This window comes from Pleurodeles waltl, chromosome 3_2, assembly GCF_031143425.1.
Source record: "Pleurodeles waltl isolate 20211129_DDA chromosome 3_2, aPleWal1.hap1.20221129, whole genome shotgun sequence".
NCBI classification, from domain to species: domain Eukaryota; kingdom Metazoa; phylum Chordata; class Amphibia; order Caudata; family Salamandridae; genus Pleurodeles; species Pleurodeles waltl.
The window spans coordinates 188,559,797-188,576,388 of NC_090441.1; the positions used below are offsets into that span (position 1 = coordinate 188,559,797).

Genomic DNA, 16,592 nt, shown 5'->3' on the forward strand with positions numbered 1-16,592 from the left:
GTTAGAGAAAATGTTTGGTGGCCAGCTATAGATTTATTGGTAGAAAGGGAGGTGAGAAAATGTATTGATTGTATGAAAAGTGACAGGATATTAAAATGCAGGACTCAACCTATGGTTTTAAGAGAACAGGGGTCAGGCCCATGAGAGGTTACTGCAGTGCACATACTAGGACGTGAAAACGTGTGACAAATATGTGATATAGTGTGCACTGACATGTACTCGCGTTGGCCGGAGATTAAGATAGTCAATTCTGTAGAATCTAAACATGTCATTTGTTTTCTAGAAGAATTGTTTGAGAGAGAAAGCTGTCCTTCTACGATACTTACATACAACAGAGATCAGTTAACTTCAGAGATGGTAGAGAAATATATATATATATATATATATATATATATATATATATATATATATTGAAAATGTCACTTACCCAGTGTACATCTGTTCGTGGCATCAGTCGCAGTAGATTCGCATGTTCTGCAATAGCTCGCCATCTGGTGTTGGGCCGGAGTGTTACAAGTTGTTTTTCTTCGAAGAAGTCTTTCGAGTCACGGGACCGAGTGACTCCTCCTTTTGTCTCCATTGCGCATGGGCGTCGACTCCATCTTCGATTGTTTTTCCCCGCAGAGGGTGAGGTAGGAGTTGAATTGTAGTAATAGTGCCCATGCAATGGAGTGACTAAGTATGCACCTATTTAAGGTTGAGATGACACATATATAAATAATTGAAGGTAACTTCCAAACTGCTACAGGCTCCCGGGGAGGCGGGTGGGCACATGCGAATCTACTGCGACTGATGCCACGAACAGATGTACACTGGGTAAGTGACATTTTCAGTTCGATGGCATCTGTCGCTGTAGATACGCATGTTCTGCATAGACTAGTAAGCAGTTATTTCCCCAAAAGCGGTGGATCAGCCTGTAGGAGTGGAAGTAGTCTGAAATAATGTTCTTAATACAGCTTGACCTACTGTGGCTTGTTGTGCGGATAACACGTCTACACAGTAGTGCTTGGTGAATGTGTGAGGCGTAGACCATGTGGCTGCCTTACATATTTCTTGCATTGGGATGTTTCCTAGAAAGGCCATGGTAGCACCTTTCTTTCTGGTTGAGTGTGCCCTTGGTGTAATGGGCAGCTGTCGTTTAGCTTTAAGGTAGCAGATTTGGATGCATTTAACTATCCATCTGGCTATACCTTGTTTTGAAATTGGGTTTCCTGCATGAGGTTTTTGAAATGCAATAAAGAGTTGTTTAGTCTTTCTGATGTTTTTTGTTCTGTCAATGTAATACATCAATGCTCTTTTGACATCTAATGTACGTAGTGCCCTTTCAGCTACGGTATCTGGCTGTGGAAAGAACACTGGAAGTTCCACTGTTTGATTTAGATGGAACGGTGAAATAACCTTTGGCAAAAATTTAGGATTGGTCCTTAGGACGACTTTATTTTTGTGTAGTTGTATAAAAGGTTCCTGTATTGTAAACGCCTGAATCTCGCTTACTCTTCTTAGGGAAGTAATGGCGATGAGAAATGCCACCTTCCAGGTTAGGAACTGTATGTCGCAGGAGTGCATGGGTTCAAAAGGTGGACCCATAAGTCTAGTTAGGACAACATTTAGGTTCCATGAAGGAACAGGTAGTGTTCTTGGTGGTATAATTCTCCTAAGGCCCTCCATGGATGCTTTAATGACTGGTATCTTATATAGGGAAGTTGAATAGGTAGTCTGCAGGTATGCAGATATTGCTGCAAGGTGTATTTTAATGGAAGAGAAAGCTAGGTTAGATTTTTGTAAGTGAAGCAAGTAACCCACTACATGTTCTGGAGTTGTGTGTAATGGTTGTATTTGATTAATATGGCAGTAGCAAACAAACCTCTTCCATTTACTTGCATAACAGTGCCTGGTGGATGGCCTTCTGGCTTGTTTTATGACTTCCATACATTCTTGGGTAAGTTGTAAGTGCCCGAATTCTAGGATTTCAGGAGCCAGATTGCTAGATTCAGCGATGCTGGATCTGGGTGTCTGATCTTTTGGTTGTGCTGTGTCAACAGATCTGGCCTGTTGGGCAATTTGATGCAGGGTACCACTGATAGGTCTAGCAGCGTTGTGTACCAGGGTTGCCTTGCCCAAGTTGGTGCTATCAATATGAGTTTGAGTTTGCTTTGACTGAGTTTGTTTACCAGGTAAGGAAGGAGAGGGAGAGGAGGAAAAGCGTAAGCAAATATCCCTGACCAGTTCATCCATAGGGCATTGCCTTGGGATTGTTTGTGTGGGTATCTGGATGCAAAGTTTTGGCATTTTGCGTTCTCCCTTGTCGCAAACAAGTCTATCTGAGGTGTTCCCCAGAGTTTGAAATAAGTGTTCAGAATTTGGGGGTGAATTTCCCATTCGTGGACCTGTTGATGATCTCGAGAGAGATTGTCTGCGAGTTGATTTTGGATCCCTGGTATAAACTGTGCTATTAGGCGAATTTGGTTGTGAATTGCCCAATGCCAAATTTTTTGTGCTAGCAGGCTTAACTGCGTGGAGTGCGTCCCCCCCTGCTTGTTTAGATAATACATTGTTGTCATGTTGTCTGTTTTGACGAGAATGTATTTGTGAACTATTATTGGTTGGAAAGCTTTTAGTGCTTGAAAAACTGCTAGAAGTTCTAGGTGATTGATATGCAGTTTTGTTTGATGTACGTTCCATTGTCCTTGTATGCTGTGTTGATCGAGGTGTGCTCCCCACCCTGTCATGGAAGCATCTGTTATTACGTATTGTGGCACTGGGTCTTGGAAAGGCCGCCCCTTGTTTAAATTTATGTTGTTCCACCACAGAAGCGAGAGGTAAGTTTGGCGGTCTATTAACACCAGATCTAGAAGGTGACCCTGTGCTTGAGACCACTGTGATGCTAGGCATTGTTGTAAGGGCCTCATGTGCAGTCTTGCGTTTGGGACAATGGCTATGCATGAAGACATCATGCCTAGGAGTTGTAATACCATCTTTGCCTGTATCTTTTGTGTTGGATACATGCGTTGTATGATGGTGTTGAAATTTAGAATTCTTTGTGGACTTGGAGTGGCTACTCCCTTTGATGTGTCTATTATGGCTCCTAGGTATTGTTGTACCTTGCGCGGCAGAATGTTGGATTTTGTAAAGTTGACGGTGAACCCGAGTTTGAAGAGGGTTTGTATGATCTGATTTGTGTGATTTGAGCACTGTATGAACGAATGGGCCTTGATTAGCCAGTCGTCCAAATATGGGAACACATGTATTTGCTGCCTTCTTATGTGTGCAGCGACTACCGCTAGACATTTGGTAAAGACTCTTGGTGCGGTTGTTAATCCGAAAGGCAGTACCTTGAATTGGTAATGTATTCCTTTGAATACAAACCTTAGGTATTTCCTGTGCGATGGGTGTATTGGTATATGGAAATAAGCATCCTTGAGGTCTAAAGTTGCCATGTAGTCGTGTAGTTTTAGCAATGGCAATACTTCTTGTAGTGTGACCATGTGGAAGTGGTCTGATTTGATGAAAGTGTTCACTACTCTGAGGTCTAGGATTGGTCTCAGTGTTTTGTCCTTCTTTGGTATCAGAAAGTACAGTGAGTAAACTCCTGTGTTTATTTGTGTGTTTGGCACTAATTCGATTGCATTCTTTTGCAATAGTGCCTGCACTTCTATCTCCAGGAGATTGGAATGGTGTGTTGTTAAATTTTGTGCTTTTGGTGGTATGTTTGGAGGGAATTGTAGAAATTCTATGCAATAACCATGTTGGATAATTGCTAGAACCCAAGTGTCTGTAGTGATTTTCTCCCATGCTTTGTAATAATGACCTATTCTTCCCCCCACTGGTGTTGTGTGGAGGGGGTGAGTGACATGTGAGTCACTGTTTAGTAGTAGGGGTTTTGGGGCTTTGAAATCTTCCTCTATTTCTAGGGAATTGCCCTCCTCTATATTGTCCCCGAAAACCTCCTCTATACTGTCCCTGGTAACTGGACGGTGTGGCTTGTGAGGTGCTGGCTTGTGTGCTTTGACCCCGAAACCCCCCTCGAAAGGGCGTTTTACGGAATGTGCTGTAATTCCCTCTGCTCTGCGGGGAGTAGAGTGCGCCCATGGCTTTGGCAGTGTCCGTATCTTTTTTGAGTTTCTCAATCGCTGTGTCCACTTCTGGACCGAACAGTTCTTTTTCATTAAAAGGCATATTGAGAACTGCTTGTTGAATCTCTGGTTTAAATCCAGACGTTCGGAGCCATGCATGCCTTCTGATAGTTACAGATGTATTAATTGTCCGTGCAGCTGTATCTGCAGCGTCCATGGAGGAGCGTATCTGGTTGTTGGAGATGGTCTGTCCCTCCTCAACCACTTGTTTTGCCCTATTTTGTAAGTCCTTGGGCAGATGTTCAATGAGATGTTGCATCTCGTCCCAGTGGGCTCTGTCATAGCGCGCAAGTAGTGCCTGGGAGTTCGCGATGCGCCACTGGTTTGCAGCTTGTGCTGCGACTCTTACCAGCTGCATCGAACTTGCGGCTTTCTTTATCTGGGGGTGGTGCATCTCCAGATGTGTGAGAGTTGGCCCTTTTCCTAGCTGCTCCTACAACGACAGAGTCTGGTGGCAGCTGTGTAGTGATGAAAACCGGGTCCGTAGGAGGCGGCTTATACTTTTTTTCCACCCTTGGTGTGATTGCCCTACTTTTGACCGGCTCCTTAAAGATGTCTTTTGCGTGCCGGAGCATACCAGGGAGCATAGGCAGGCTTTGGTATGAGCTGTGGGTGGAGGAGAGTGTGTTGAATAAGAAATCATCCTCGACCTGTTCTGAGTGGAGGCTTACGTTGTGAAATTGTGCTGCTCTAGCCACCACTTGAGAGTACGCGGTGCTGTCTTCTGGTGGAGATGGCTTTGTAGGGTATGCCTCCGGACTGTTATCTGACACTGGGGCGTCGTATAGGTCCCATGCGTCCTGATCTTGGTCACCCTGGCTCATGGTGGTGTGAGCTGGGGAGTGTGATGGAGTTTGTGCTGGTGAAACGTTAATCACGGGCGGAGGAGAGGGTGGTGGTGTAACTCTTTTCACCACTTTTGGTTGTGGTGTTTGTTCCGTCTGGAACTCCAACCTTCTCTTTCTCCTAATGGGGGGAAGGGTGCTTATTTTTCCTGTCCCCTGCTGAATGAATATACGCTTTTGCGTATGGTCCACATCAGTTGCTTGTAGCTCTTCCTCAAACCTATGCTTCTGCATTTGGGAGGTTAGCGAGTGCTCTTCTGTATAAGAGCCTGAAGCTGGGTCGCTTGCAGTTTGTTTCGGCATCGAAACTTTGTCTGCGTGTTTTTTCGGCTCCGAGGTGACTTTTTTCCTTTTCGGGGCCGAAACCTCTCGGCGTCTATCTGTTTCGGTGCCGCTGTCTCGGCGTCGAGCCGTGTCCACACCGGCATCTCGGTGTCGAGGCTTGTCTCCAGCACTTTCTCGGTCCCGAGAAGGCTGCGTGCCGGTGTCTCGACCGGAGTCGGACGATCTCGGCACTGTTTGGGCCTTTTTCGGTGCCGACGGTCGGTCACCGAATTTATGGGTCGAGCCATGGCCTGGTGGCAGTGGCGTCCCCTGGGCCTTGTAAATGTTCCTCTGAGTGGATTTCGACGTCTTACTCACGGTTTGTGTATCGTCGAATCCTTCGGAGTCTGAGTCTTGGATCGAGAAGGTACCTTCCTCTTCCTGTTCCTCGAACTCCCGTTGGGCTGTCGGTGCGGACGCCATCTGAAGTCTTCTGGCTCGACGGTCTCGGAGTGTTTTTCGGGACCGGAACGCACGACAGGCCTCGCAGGTGTCTTCGCTGTGCTCAGGTGACAGGCACAGGTTGCAGACCAAGTGTTGGTCTGTGTAGGGGTATTTATTGTGGCATTTGGGACAGAAACGGAACGGGGTCCGTTCCATCGGCGTTCTTCAGCACGCGGTCGGGCCGACCAGGCCCCGACGGAGGATCGAAAAACTACCCCGAAGGGCACCGGAGCTCTTCGATCTTCGATGCGGTGTGGAATCTAAGTACGCCGATCCCGAACGCAACAATACCGACGAAAATCTTCCGAAATTAGCTAATTTTCCGTTCCGAAACTCGGAGCGACAGGAACACGTCCGAACCCGATGGCGGAAAAAAAACAATCGAAGATGGAGTCGACGCCCATGCGCAATGGAGACAAAAGGAGGAGTCACTCGGTCCCGTGACTCGAAAGACTTCTTCGAAGAAAAACAACTTGTAACACTCCGGCCCAACACCAGATGGCGAGCTATTGCAGAACATGCGTATCTACAGCGACAGATGCCATCGAACATATATATATATATATATATATATATATATATATATTTTTTTTTTTTTAAAGAGGCATGATACACAATACAGAAGAAAGCCGCACTAAGTCACCCCCAAACTAATGGAGAAGTGGAACGCTTTACTAAAGTTCTTAAAGAAAGCTTAAAACAGTCCATGGCATGTGGATCGAACTGGGACGCGAACATGCGATTAAGTGAGAGAATATTGGTTAGGGCCACATTCCACCACCGGAGCGTCACAATTTCAGTTGTTGAGAGGGACAGTCCCTAACAATGAAGTAGCAGAAAGAATGTGGATGAAAGGTTTGGACAAATAGAAGGATGGAAAGAAAGAAGAAAGAGAAAGGAGGTATTTGATATCAGAAAGGCAGTTATAATAATAGTGGTACATGCAGGGGAGTTGGTAAAAATTAAATATCCAAGAAAGGCAGAGACTCTCCAAATTCAGTAAGCCTTTCAAAGTAATAAAGGTATTTGAAAATGTGATAAAAACGGATTATCAAAAAATTTGGAACTTGAGCAGAGTGGCGAAATGTATGAAACCCCAAAGGAGGAAAAACGTCCCAGGATCCAAAGATTAGACCTCAGCGAGAGAAAAGCAAACCAATGTATTTGCAAGACTGAGTGAATTACATGTTGAGCTTTGAGAACAAGCCTCTTTAGTTAATCTGTATAATGAAATTTCAGTTATTCATAACATTGTTGGATATTATAGATAGTAAGTTACTTGTTCTTTAGTTTTCTGTTTAATAGAATAAGTGAGGGAGGTAATGTGGTACCTTATGTTGTCATTACATTCCATCATTACATTCTGTATCTAGGTGATGATGCACGCCTGTAACCAAGACATCATCGCCCCTTGCATCATCACCTAGAATGTTATCAAAGATCGTTTGAGAGCCATTCCTAGGAGGAGGCTGTGGATGGGGTCTCTGTATTAAGAGGATCTAATAAATACTACAATTCATCAAAAAACTAACTGCCTTGTGTTGTGGAGAACATTCAACTTAACATATGGCTTTTACTGCGTATTGGGAAATAGGATTATTCTCCTCTCACAAAGCAAACCCTCCTCCCTTTTAGTCTGAATGCTGATAAATTTTGAACTCATTACCTTCTGATGTTCTAGAATGGTTTTAAACACTGGAGACTTCATGTGGTGGCCCCAGCAGCCCAACCAGTCGTGGTTCTCTGAAAGCATAAACAAACAATAAGCCATTAGTGATTTCATTATAGGTGGGTTGTCCCACAGTATTTGCCCACCCATAATTTGAACAGGTACTGGCAAAGCCAATAGGTATGAGCTATGTTAGGTGGATATGTTCTTTGTTGTGATGACTGTACAGGGTAAGGAGTCTATTGTGGTAGTATGTGATAAAGATGCGGTGTGGTTAGTGAAGTGTAAATCAGCATAGAATACTACAAGTGTATTTGGGTTCATATGAACAGGGACATTTTACAATGACTTTTTTCAATATCTAAATGTCTCAATAAATGGTTAGAAGTACTGTAATGCACATTTTTTTTTTTTTCTTTTGCAAATCGAGTAAAGGCGATGTCTGAGGTATCCATCATTGTGCACCAGAGAGTTCCATCATATTCACTGATGTTCACAGCTCTACTGCAGGTAGTACTCTACCCTGCTAACCGCTATGATATAGGCTTGGGCTGCCTGGAACCTGCTTCCCTGTTGTAGGAAGTTGGCTCTGTATGTGCTATTTCAAATTAAGGAATACCATGCACAGAGTCCAAGGGTTCCCCTTAGAGGTAAAATAGTGGTAAAAATAGATAATACTAATGCTCTATTTTGTGGTAGTGTGGTCGAGCAGTAGGCTTATCCAAGGAGTAGTGTTAAGCATTTGTTGTACATACACAGACAATAAATGAGGTACACACACTCAGAGACAAATCCAGCCAATAGGTTTTGTTATAGAAAAATATCTTTTCTTAGTTTATTTTAAGAACCACAGGTTCAAATTTAACATGTAATATCTTGTTTGAAAGGTATTGCAGGTAAGAACATTAGGAACTTTGAATCATTTCAATTGCATGTATACTTTTCAAGTTATTGACAAATAGCTACTTTAAAAGTGGACACTTAGTGCAATTTTCACAGTTCCTGGGGGAGGTAAGTTTTTGTTAGTTTTACCAGGTAAGTAAGACACTTACAGGGTTCAGTTCTTGGTCCAAGGTAGCCCACCGTTGGGGGTTCAGAGCAACCCCAAAGTCACCACACCAGCAGCTCAGGGCCGGTCAGGTGCAGAGTTCAAAGTGGTGCCCAAAACGCATAGGCTAGAATGGAGAGAAGGGGGTGCCCCGGTTCCGGTCTGCTTGCAGATAAGTACCCGCGTCTTCGGAGGGCAGACCAGGGGGGTTTTGTAGGGCACCGGGGGGGACACAAGCCCACACAGAAATTTCACCCTCAGCGGCGCGGGGGCGGCCGGGTGCAGTGATAGAACAAGCGTCGGGTTCGCAATGTTAGTCTATGAGAGATCAAGGGATCTCTTCAGCGCTGAAGGCAGGCAAGGGGGGGCTTCCTCGGGGAAACCTCCACTTGGGCAAGGGAGAGGGACTCCTGGGGGTCACTTCTGCAGTGAAAGTTCGGTCCTTCAGGTCCTGGGGGCTGCGGGTGCAGGGTCTTTTCCAGGCGTCGGGACTTAGGTTTCAGAGAGTCGCGGTCAGGGGAAGCCTCGGGATTCCCTCTGCAGGCGGCGCTGTGGGGGCTCAGGGGGGACAGGTTTTGGTACTCACAGTCGTAGAGTAGTCCGGGGGTCCTCCCTGAGGTGTTGGTTCTCCACCAGGCGAGTCGGGGTCCCCGGGTGCAGTGTTGCAAGTCTCACGCTTCTTGCGGGGAGATTGCAGGGTCTTTAAAGCTGCTTCTGGAAACAAAGTTGCAGTCTTTTTGGAGCAGGTCCGCTGTCCTCAGGAGTTTCTTGTCGTCGTCGAAGCAGGGCAGTCCTCAGAGGATGCAGAGGTCGCTGGTCCCTTTGGAAGGCGTCGCTGGAGCAGAGTTCTTTGGAAGGCAGGAGACAGGCCGGTGAGTTTCTGGAGCCAAGGCAGTTGTTGTCTTCTGGTCTTCCTCTGCAGGGGTTTTCAGCTGGGCAGTCCTTCTTGTTGTTGCAGGAATCTAATTTTCTAGGGTTCAGGGTAGCCCTTAAATACTAAATTTAAGGGCGTGTTTAGGTCTGGGGGGTTAGTAGCCAATGGCTACTAGCCCTGAGGGTGGGTACACCCTCTTTGTGCCTCCTCCCAAGGGGAGGGGGTCACAATCCTAACCCTATTGGGGGAATCCTCCATCTGCAAGATGGAGGATTTCTAAAAGTTAGAGTCACTTCAGCTCAGGACACCTTACGGGCTGTCCTGACTGGCCAGTGACGACTCCTTGTTGCTTTCTTTGTTCCCTCCAGCCTTGCCGCCAAAAGTGGGGGCCGTGGCCGGAGGGGGCGGGCAACTCCACTAAGCTGGAGTGCCCTGCTGGGCTGTGACAAAGGGGTGAGCCTTTGAGGCTCACCACCAGGTGTTACAGCTCCTGCCTGGGGGAGGTGTTAGCATCTCCACCCAGTGCAGGCTTGGTTACTGGCCTCAGAGTGACAAAGGCACTCTCCCCATGGGGCCAGCAACATGTCTCTAGTGTGGCAGGCTGCTGGAACTAGTCAGCCTACACAGACAGTCGGTTAAGTTTCAGGGGGCACCTCTAAGGTGCCCTCTGGGGGGTATTTTGCAATAAAATGTACACTGGCATCAGTGTGCATTTATTGTGCTGAGAAGTTTGATACCAAACTTCCCAGTTTTCAGTGTAGCCATTATGGTGCTGTGGAGTTCGTGTTTGACAGACTCCCAGACCATATACTCTTATGGCTACCCTGCACTTACAATGTCTAAGGTTTTGTTTAGACACTGTAGGGGTACCATACTCATGCACTGGTACCCTTACCTATGGTATGTGCACCCTGCCTTAGGGCTGTAAGGCCTGCTAGAGGGGTGACTGACCTATACTTGCATAGGCAGTGAGAGGCTGGCATGGCACCCTGAGGGGAGTGCCATGTCGACTTACTCGTTTTGTTCTCACTAGCACACACAAGCTGGCAAGCAGTGTGTCTGTGCTGAGTGAGAGGTCTCCAGGGTGGCATAAGACATGCTGCAGCCCTTAGAGGCCTTCCTTGGCATCAGGGCCCTTGGTACTAGAAGTACCAGTTACAAGGGACTTATCTGGATGCCAGGGTCTGCCAATCGTGGATACAAAAGTACAGGTTAGGGAAAGAACACTGGTGCTGGGGCCTGGTTAGCAGGCCTCAGCACACTTTCAATTGTAAACATAGCATCAGCAAAGGCAAAAAGTCAGGGGGCAATCATGCCAAGGAGGCATTTCCTTACACAACCCCCCCCCCCAAACGAAAGAGGATGAGACCAACCTTTCCCAAGAGAGTCTTCATTTTCTAAGTGGAAGAACCTGGAAAGGCCATCTGCATTGGCATGGGCAGTCCCAGGTCTGTGTTCCACTATAAAGTCCATTCCCTGTAGGGAGATGGACCACCTCAACAGTTTAGGATTTTCACCTTTCATTTGCATCAGCCATTTGAGAGGTCTGTGGTCAGTTTGAACTAGGAAGTGAGTCCCAAAGAGGTATGGTCTCAGCTTCTTCAGGGACCAAACCACAGCAAAGGCCTCCCTCTCAATGGCACTCCAACGCTGCTCCCTGGGGAGTAACCTCCTGCTAATGAAAGCAACAGGCTGGTCAAGGCCATCATCATTTGTTTGGGACAAAACTGCCCCTATCCCATGTTCAGAGGCATCTGTCTGCACAATGAACTGCTTAGAATAATCTGGAGCTTTTAGAACTGGTGCTGAGCACATTGCTTGTTTCAGGGTGTCAAAGGCCTGTTGGCATTCCACAGTCCAGTTCACTTTCTTGGGCATTTTCTTGGAGGTGAGTTCAGTGAGGGCTGTCACAATGGATCCATATCCCTTCACAAACCTCCTGTAATACCCAGTCAAGCCAAGGAATGCCCTGACTTGAGTCTGGGCTTTTGGAGCTACCCAGTCCAGAATAGTCTGGATCTTGGGTTGGAGTGGCTGAACTTGGCCTCCACCTACAATGTGGCCCAAGTAAACCACAGTTCCCTGCCCTATCTGGCATTTGGATGCCTTGATAGAGAGGCCTGCAGATTGCAGAGCCTTCAAAACCTTCTTCAGGTGGACCAGGTGATCCTGCCAGGTGGAGCTAAAGACAGCAATATCATCAAGATAAGCTGTGCTAAAGGACTCCAAGCCAGCAAGGACTTGATTCACCAACCTTTGGAAGGTGGCAGGGGCATTCTTTAAACCAAAGGGCATAACAGTAAACTGATAATGCCCATCAGGTGTGGAGAATGCTGTTTTCTCTTTTGCTCCAGGTGCCATTTTTATTTGCCAGTACCCTGCTGTCAAGTCAAAGGTACTTAGGAATTTGGCAGCACCTAATTTATCTATGAGCTCATCAGCTCTAGGAATTGGATGAGCATCTGTCTTGGTGACAGAATTGAGCCCTCTGTAGTCCACACAAAACCTCATCTCTTTCTTTCCATCTTTGGTGTGAGGTTTGGGGACTAAGACCACTGGGCTAGCCCAGGGGCTGTCAGAGCGCTCAATTACTCCCAATTCCAGCATCTTGTGGACTTCCACCTTAATGCTTTCCTTAACATGGTCAGACTGTCTAAAGATTTTGTTTTTGACAGGCATGCTGTCTCCTGTGTCCACATCATGGGTACACAGGTGTGTCTGACCAGGGGTTAGGGAGAAGAGCTCAGGAAACTGTTGTAGGACTCTCCTACAATCAGCTTGCTGTTGGCCAGAGAGGGTGTCTGAGTAGATCACTCCATCTACTGAGCCATCTTTTGGGTCTGATGACAGAAGATCAGGGAGAGGTTCACTCTCTGCCTCCTGATCCTCATCTGTTACCATCAACAGATTCACATCAGCCCTGTCATGGAAGAGCTTAAGGCGGTTCACATGGATCACCCTCTTGGGGCTCCTGCTTGTGCCCAGGTCCACCAGGTAGGTGACCTGACTCTTCCTTTCAAGTACTGGGTAAGGGCCACTCCATTTGTCCTGGAGTGCCCTGGGAGCCACAGGCTCCAGAACCCAGACTTTCTGCCCTGGTTGGAACTCAACCAGTGCAGCCTTTTGGTCATACCAAAACTTCTGGAGCTGTTGGCTGGCCTCAAGGTTTTTGGTTGCCTTTTCCATGTACTCTGCCATTCTAGAGCGAAGGCCAAGTACATAGTCCACTATGTCTTGTTTAGGCTCATGAAGAGGTCTCTCCCAGCCTTCTTTAACAAGAGCAAGTGGTCCCCTTACAGGGTGGCCAAACAGAAGTTCAAAGGGTGAGAATCCTACTCCCTTCTGTGGCACCTCTCTGTAAGCAAAAAGCAGACATGGTAAGAGGACATCCCATCTCCTTTTGAGTTTTTCTGGGAGCCCCATGATCATGCCTTTTAATGTCTTGTTGAATCTCTCAACTAAGCCATTAGTTTGTGGATGGTATGGTGTAGTGAATTTGTAAGTCACTCCACACTCATTCCACATGTGTTTTAGGTATGCTGACATGAAGTTGGTACCTCTGTCAGACACCACCTCCTTAGGGAAACCCACTCTGGTAAAGATACCAATGAGGGCCTTGGCTACTGCAGGGGCAGTAGTCGACCTAAGGGGAATAGCTTCAGGATACCTAGTAGCATGATCCACTACTACTAGGATGTACATATTTCCTGAGGCTGTGGGAGGTTCCAGTGGACCAACTATGTCCACACCCACTCTTTCAAAGGGGACCCCCACCACTGGAAGTGGAATGAGGGGGGCCTTTGGGTGCCCACCTGTCTTACCACTGGATTGACAGGTGGGGCAGGAGAGGCAAAACTCCTTAACCTTCTGGGACATATTGGGCCAGTAGAAGTGGTTGACTAACCTCTCCCACGTCTTGGTTTGTCCCAAATGCCCAGCAAGGGGGATATCATGGGCTAAGGTCAGAATAAACTCTCTGAACGACTGAGGCACTACCACTCTCCTAGTGGCACCAGGTTTGGGGTCTCTGGCCTCAGTGTACAGGAGTCCATCTTCCCAATAGACCCTATGTGTTCCATTTTTCTTGCCCTTGGACTCTTCAGCAGCTTGCTGCCTAAGGCCTTCAAGAGAGGGGCAGGTTTCTTGTCCCTTACACAGCTCCTCCCTTGAGGGTCCCCCTGGGCCTAAGAGCTCAACCTGATAAGGTTCAAGCTCCAAAGGCTCAGTTCCTCAGAGGGCAGAACTTCTTCCTGAGAAGAGAGGTTCTCTTTTTCTGACTGTGTTGCAGTTGGTTTCCCAACTGACTTTCCTTTTCTCTTGGAAGGCTGGGCCATTTTTCCAGACTCCAGCTCTACTTTTTCACCCTGTGCCTTGCATTGTGCTCTTGTTTTTACACACACCAGTTCAGGGATACCCAGCATGGCTGCATGGGTTTTTAGTTCTACCTCAGCCCATGCTGAGGACTCCAGGTCATTTCCAAGCAGACAGTCTACTGGGATGTTTGAGACCACCACCTGTTTCAGGCCATTGACCCCTCCCCATTCTAAAGTTACCATTGCCATGGGATGTGCTTTAGTTTGATTGTCAGCATTGGTGACTGTATAAGTTTTTCCAGTCAGGTATTGGCCAGGGGAAACCAGTTTCTCTGTCACCATGGTGACACTGGCACCTGTATCCCTCAGGCCCTCTACACTTGTCCCATTAATAAAGAGCTGCTGCCTGTATTTTTGCATGTTAGGCGGCCAGGCAGCTAGTGTGGCTAAATCCACCCCACCCTCAGAGACTAGAGTAGCTTCAGTGTGGACCCTGATTTGCTCTGGGCACACTGTTGATCCCACTTGGAGACTAGCCATTCCAGTGTTACCTGGATTGGAGTTTGGAGTGGAACTTTTCTTGGGACAGGCCTTGTCTCCAGTTTGGTGTCCAGACTGACTACAGTTTCGACACCAGGCCTTTTTGGGATCAAAGTTTTTACCCTTGTACCCAGGATTGTTTTGTGAAGAGGCTCTGGGCCCACCCTCCTGTGCAGGTTTTTGGGGGCCTGTAGAAGACTCTTTACTATTTTTAGTTTTGGCTGTCTCACCACCTTTCCCCTGGGGAGGTTTTGTGACCCCTTTCTTTTGGTCACCCCCTGTGGAAGTTTTGGACACCCTTGTCTTGACCCAATGGTCCGCCATCTTTCCCAATTCTTGGGGAGAAATTGGTCCTAGGTCTACCAGATGCTGATGCAGTTTATCATTGAAACAATTACTTAACAGGTGTTCTTTCACAAATAAATTGTACAGCCCATCATAATTACTTACACCACTGCCTTGAATCCAACCATCTAGTGTTTTTACTGAGTAGTTGTAGGAAGTTGGCTCTGTATGTGCTATTTCAAAGTAAGGAATAGCATGCACAGAGTCCAAGGGTTCCCCTTAGAGGTAAGATAGTGGCAAAAAGAGATAATACCAATGCTCTATTTTGTGGTAGTGTGGTCGAGCAGTAGGCTTATCCAAGGAGTAGTGTTAAGCATTTGTTGTACATACACATAGACAATAAATGAGGTACACACACTCAGAGACAAATCCAGCCAATAGGTTTTTATATAGAAAAATATCTTTTCTTAGTTTATTTTAAGAACCACAGGTTCAAATTCTACATGTAATATCTCATTCGAAAGGTATTGCAGGTAAGTACTTTAGGAACTTCAAATCATCAACATTGCATGTATACTTTTCAAGTTATTCACAAATAGCTGTTTTAAAAGTGGACACTTAGTGCAATTTTCACAGTTCCTAGGGGAGGTAAGTATTTGTTAAGTTAACCAGGTAAGTAAGACACTTACAGGGCTCAGTTCTTGGTCCAAGGTAGCCCACCGTTGGGGGTTCAGAGCAACCCCAAAGTTACCACACCAGCAGCTCAGGGCCGGTCAGGTGCAGAGTTCAAAGTGGTGCCCAAAACACATAGGCTAGAATGGAGAGAAGGGGGTGCCCCGGTTCCGGTCTGCTTGCAGGTAAGTACCCGCGTCTTCGGAGGGCAGACCAGGGGGGTTTTGTAGGGCACCGGGGGGGACACAAATCCACACAGAAATTTCACCCTCAGCGGCGCGGGGGCGGCCGGGTGCAGTGTAGGAACAAGCGTCGGGTTCGCAATGTTAGTCTATGAGAGATCTCGGGATCTCTTCAGCGCTGCAGGCAGGCAAGGGGGGGATTCCTCGGGGAAACCTCCACTTGGGTAAGGGAGAGGGACTCCTGGGGGTCACTTCTCCAGTGAAAGTCCGGTCCTTCAGGTCCTGGGGGCCGCGGGTGCAGGGTCTCTCCCAGGCGTCGGGACTTTGGATTCAAAGAGTCGCGGTCAGGGGAAGCCTCGGGATTCCTTCTGCAGGCGGCGCTGTGGGGGCTCAGGGGGGACAGGTTTTGGTACTCACAGTATCAGAGTAGTCCTGGGGTCCCTCCTGAGGTGTCGGTTCTCCACCAGCCGGGTCGGGGTCGCCGGGTGCAGTGTTGCAAGTCTCACGCTTCTTGCGGGGAGCTTGCAGGGTTCTTTAAAGCTGCTGGAAACAAAGTTGCAGCTTTTCTTGGAGCAGGTCCGCTGTCCTCGGGAGTTTCTTGTCTTTTCGAAGCAGGGGCAGTCCTCAGAGGATGTCGAGGTCGCTGGTCCCTTTGGAAGGCGTCGCTGGAGCAGGATCTTTGGAAGGCAGGAGACAGGCCGGTGAGTTTCTGGAGCCAAGGCAGTTGTCGTCTTCTGGTCTTCCGCTGCAGGGGTTTTCAGCTGGGCAGTCCTTCTTCTTGTAGTTGCAGGAATCTAATTTTCTAGGGTTCAGGGTAGCCCTTAAATACAAAATTTAAGGGCGTGTTTAGGTCTGGGGGGTTAGTAGCCAATGGCTACTAGCCCTGAGGGTGGGTACACCCTCTTTGTGCCTCCTCCCAAGGGGAGGGGGTCACATTCCTAACCCTATTGGGGGAATCCTCCATCTGCAAGATGGAGGATTTCTAAAAGTTAGAGTCACTTCAGCTCAGGACACCTTAGGGGCTGTCCTGACTGGCCAGTGACTCCTCCTTGTTTTTCTCATTATTTTCTCCGGCCTTGCCGCCAAAAGTGGGGCCTGGCCGGAGGGGGCGGGCAACTCCACTAGCTGGAGTGTCCTGCTGGGTTGGCACAAAGGAGGTGAGCCTTTGAGGCTCACCGCCAGGTGTGACAATTCCTGCCTGGGAGAGGTGTTAGCATCTCCACCCAGTGCAGGCTTTGTTACTGGCCTCAGAGTGACAAAGGC

The 16,592-nt window shown here is 47.6% G+C and overlaps 1 protein-coding gene across 2 annotated transcripts in view; it reads right to left on the reverse strand.

The window, feature by feature from the left end:
- Positions 1-16,592, reverse strand: part of TTLL4 (tubulin tyrosine ligase like 4) — a 322,322-nt gene that overhangs the window by 166,539 nt on the left and 139,191 nt on the right. For both annotated transcript variants that reach the window (XM_069227141.1, XM_069227142.1), the window contains exon 8: positions 7,413-7,489. In XM_069227141.1, the coding sequence (XP_069083242.1) occupies positions 7,413-7,489 (77 nt within the window). The remainder of the gene's footprint in view (positions 1-7,412; positions 7,490-16,592) is intronic.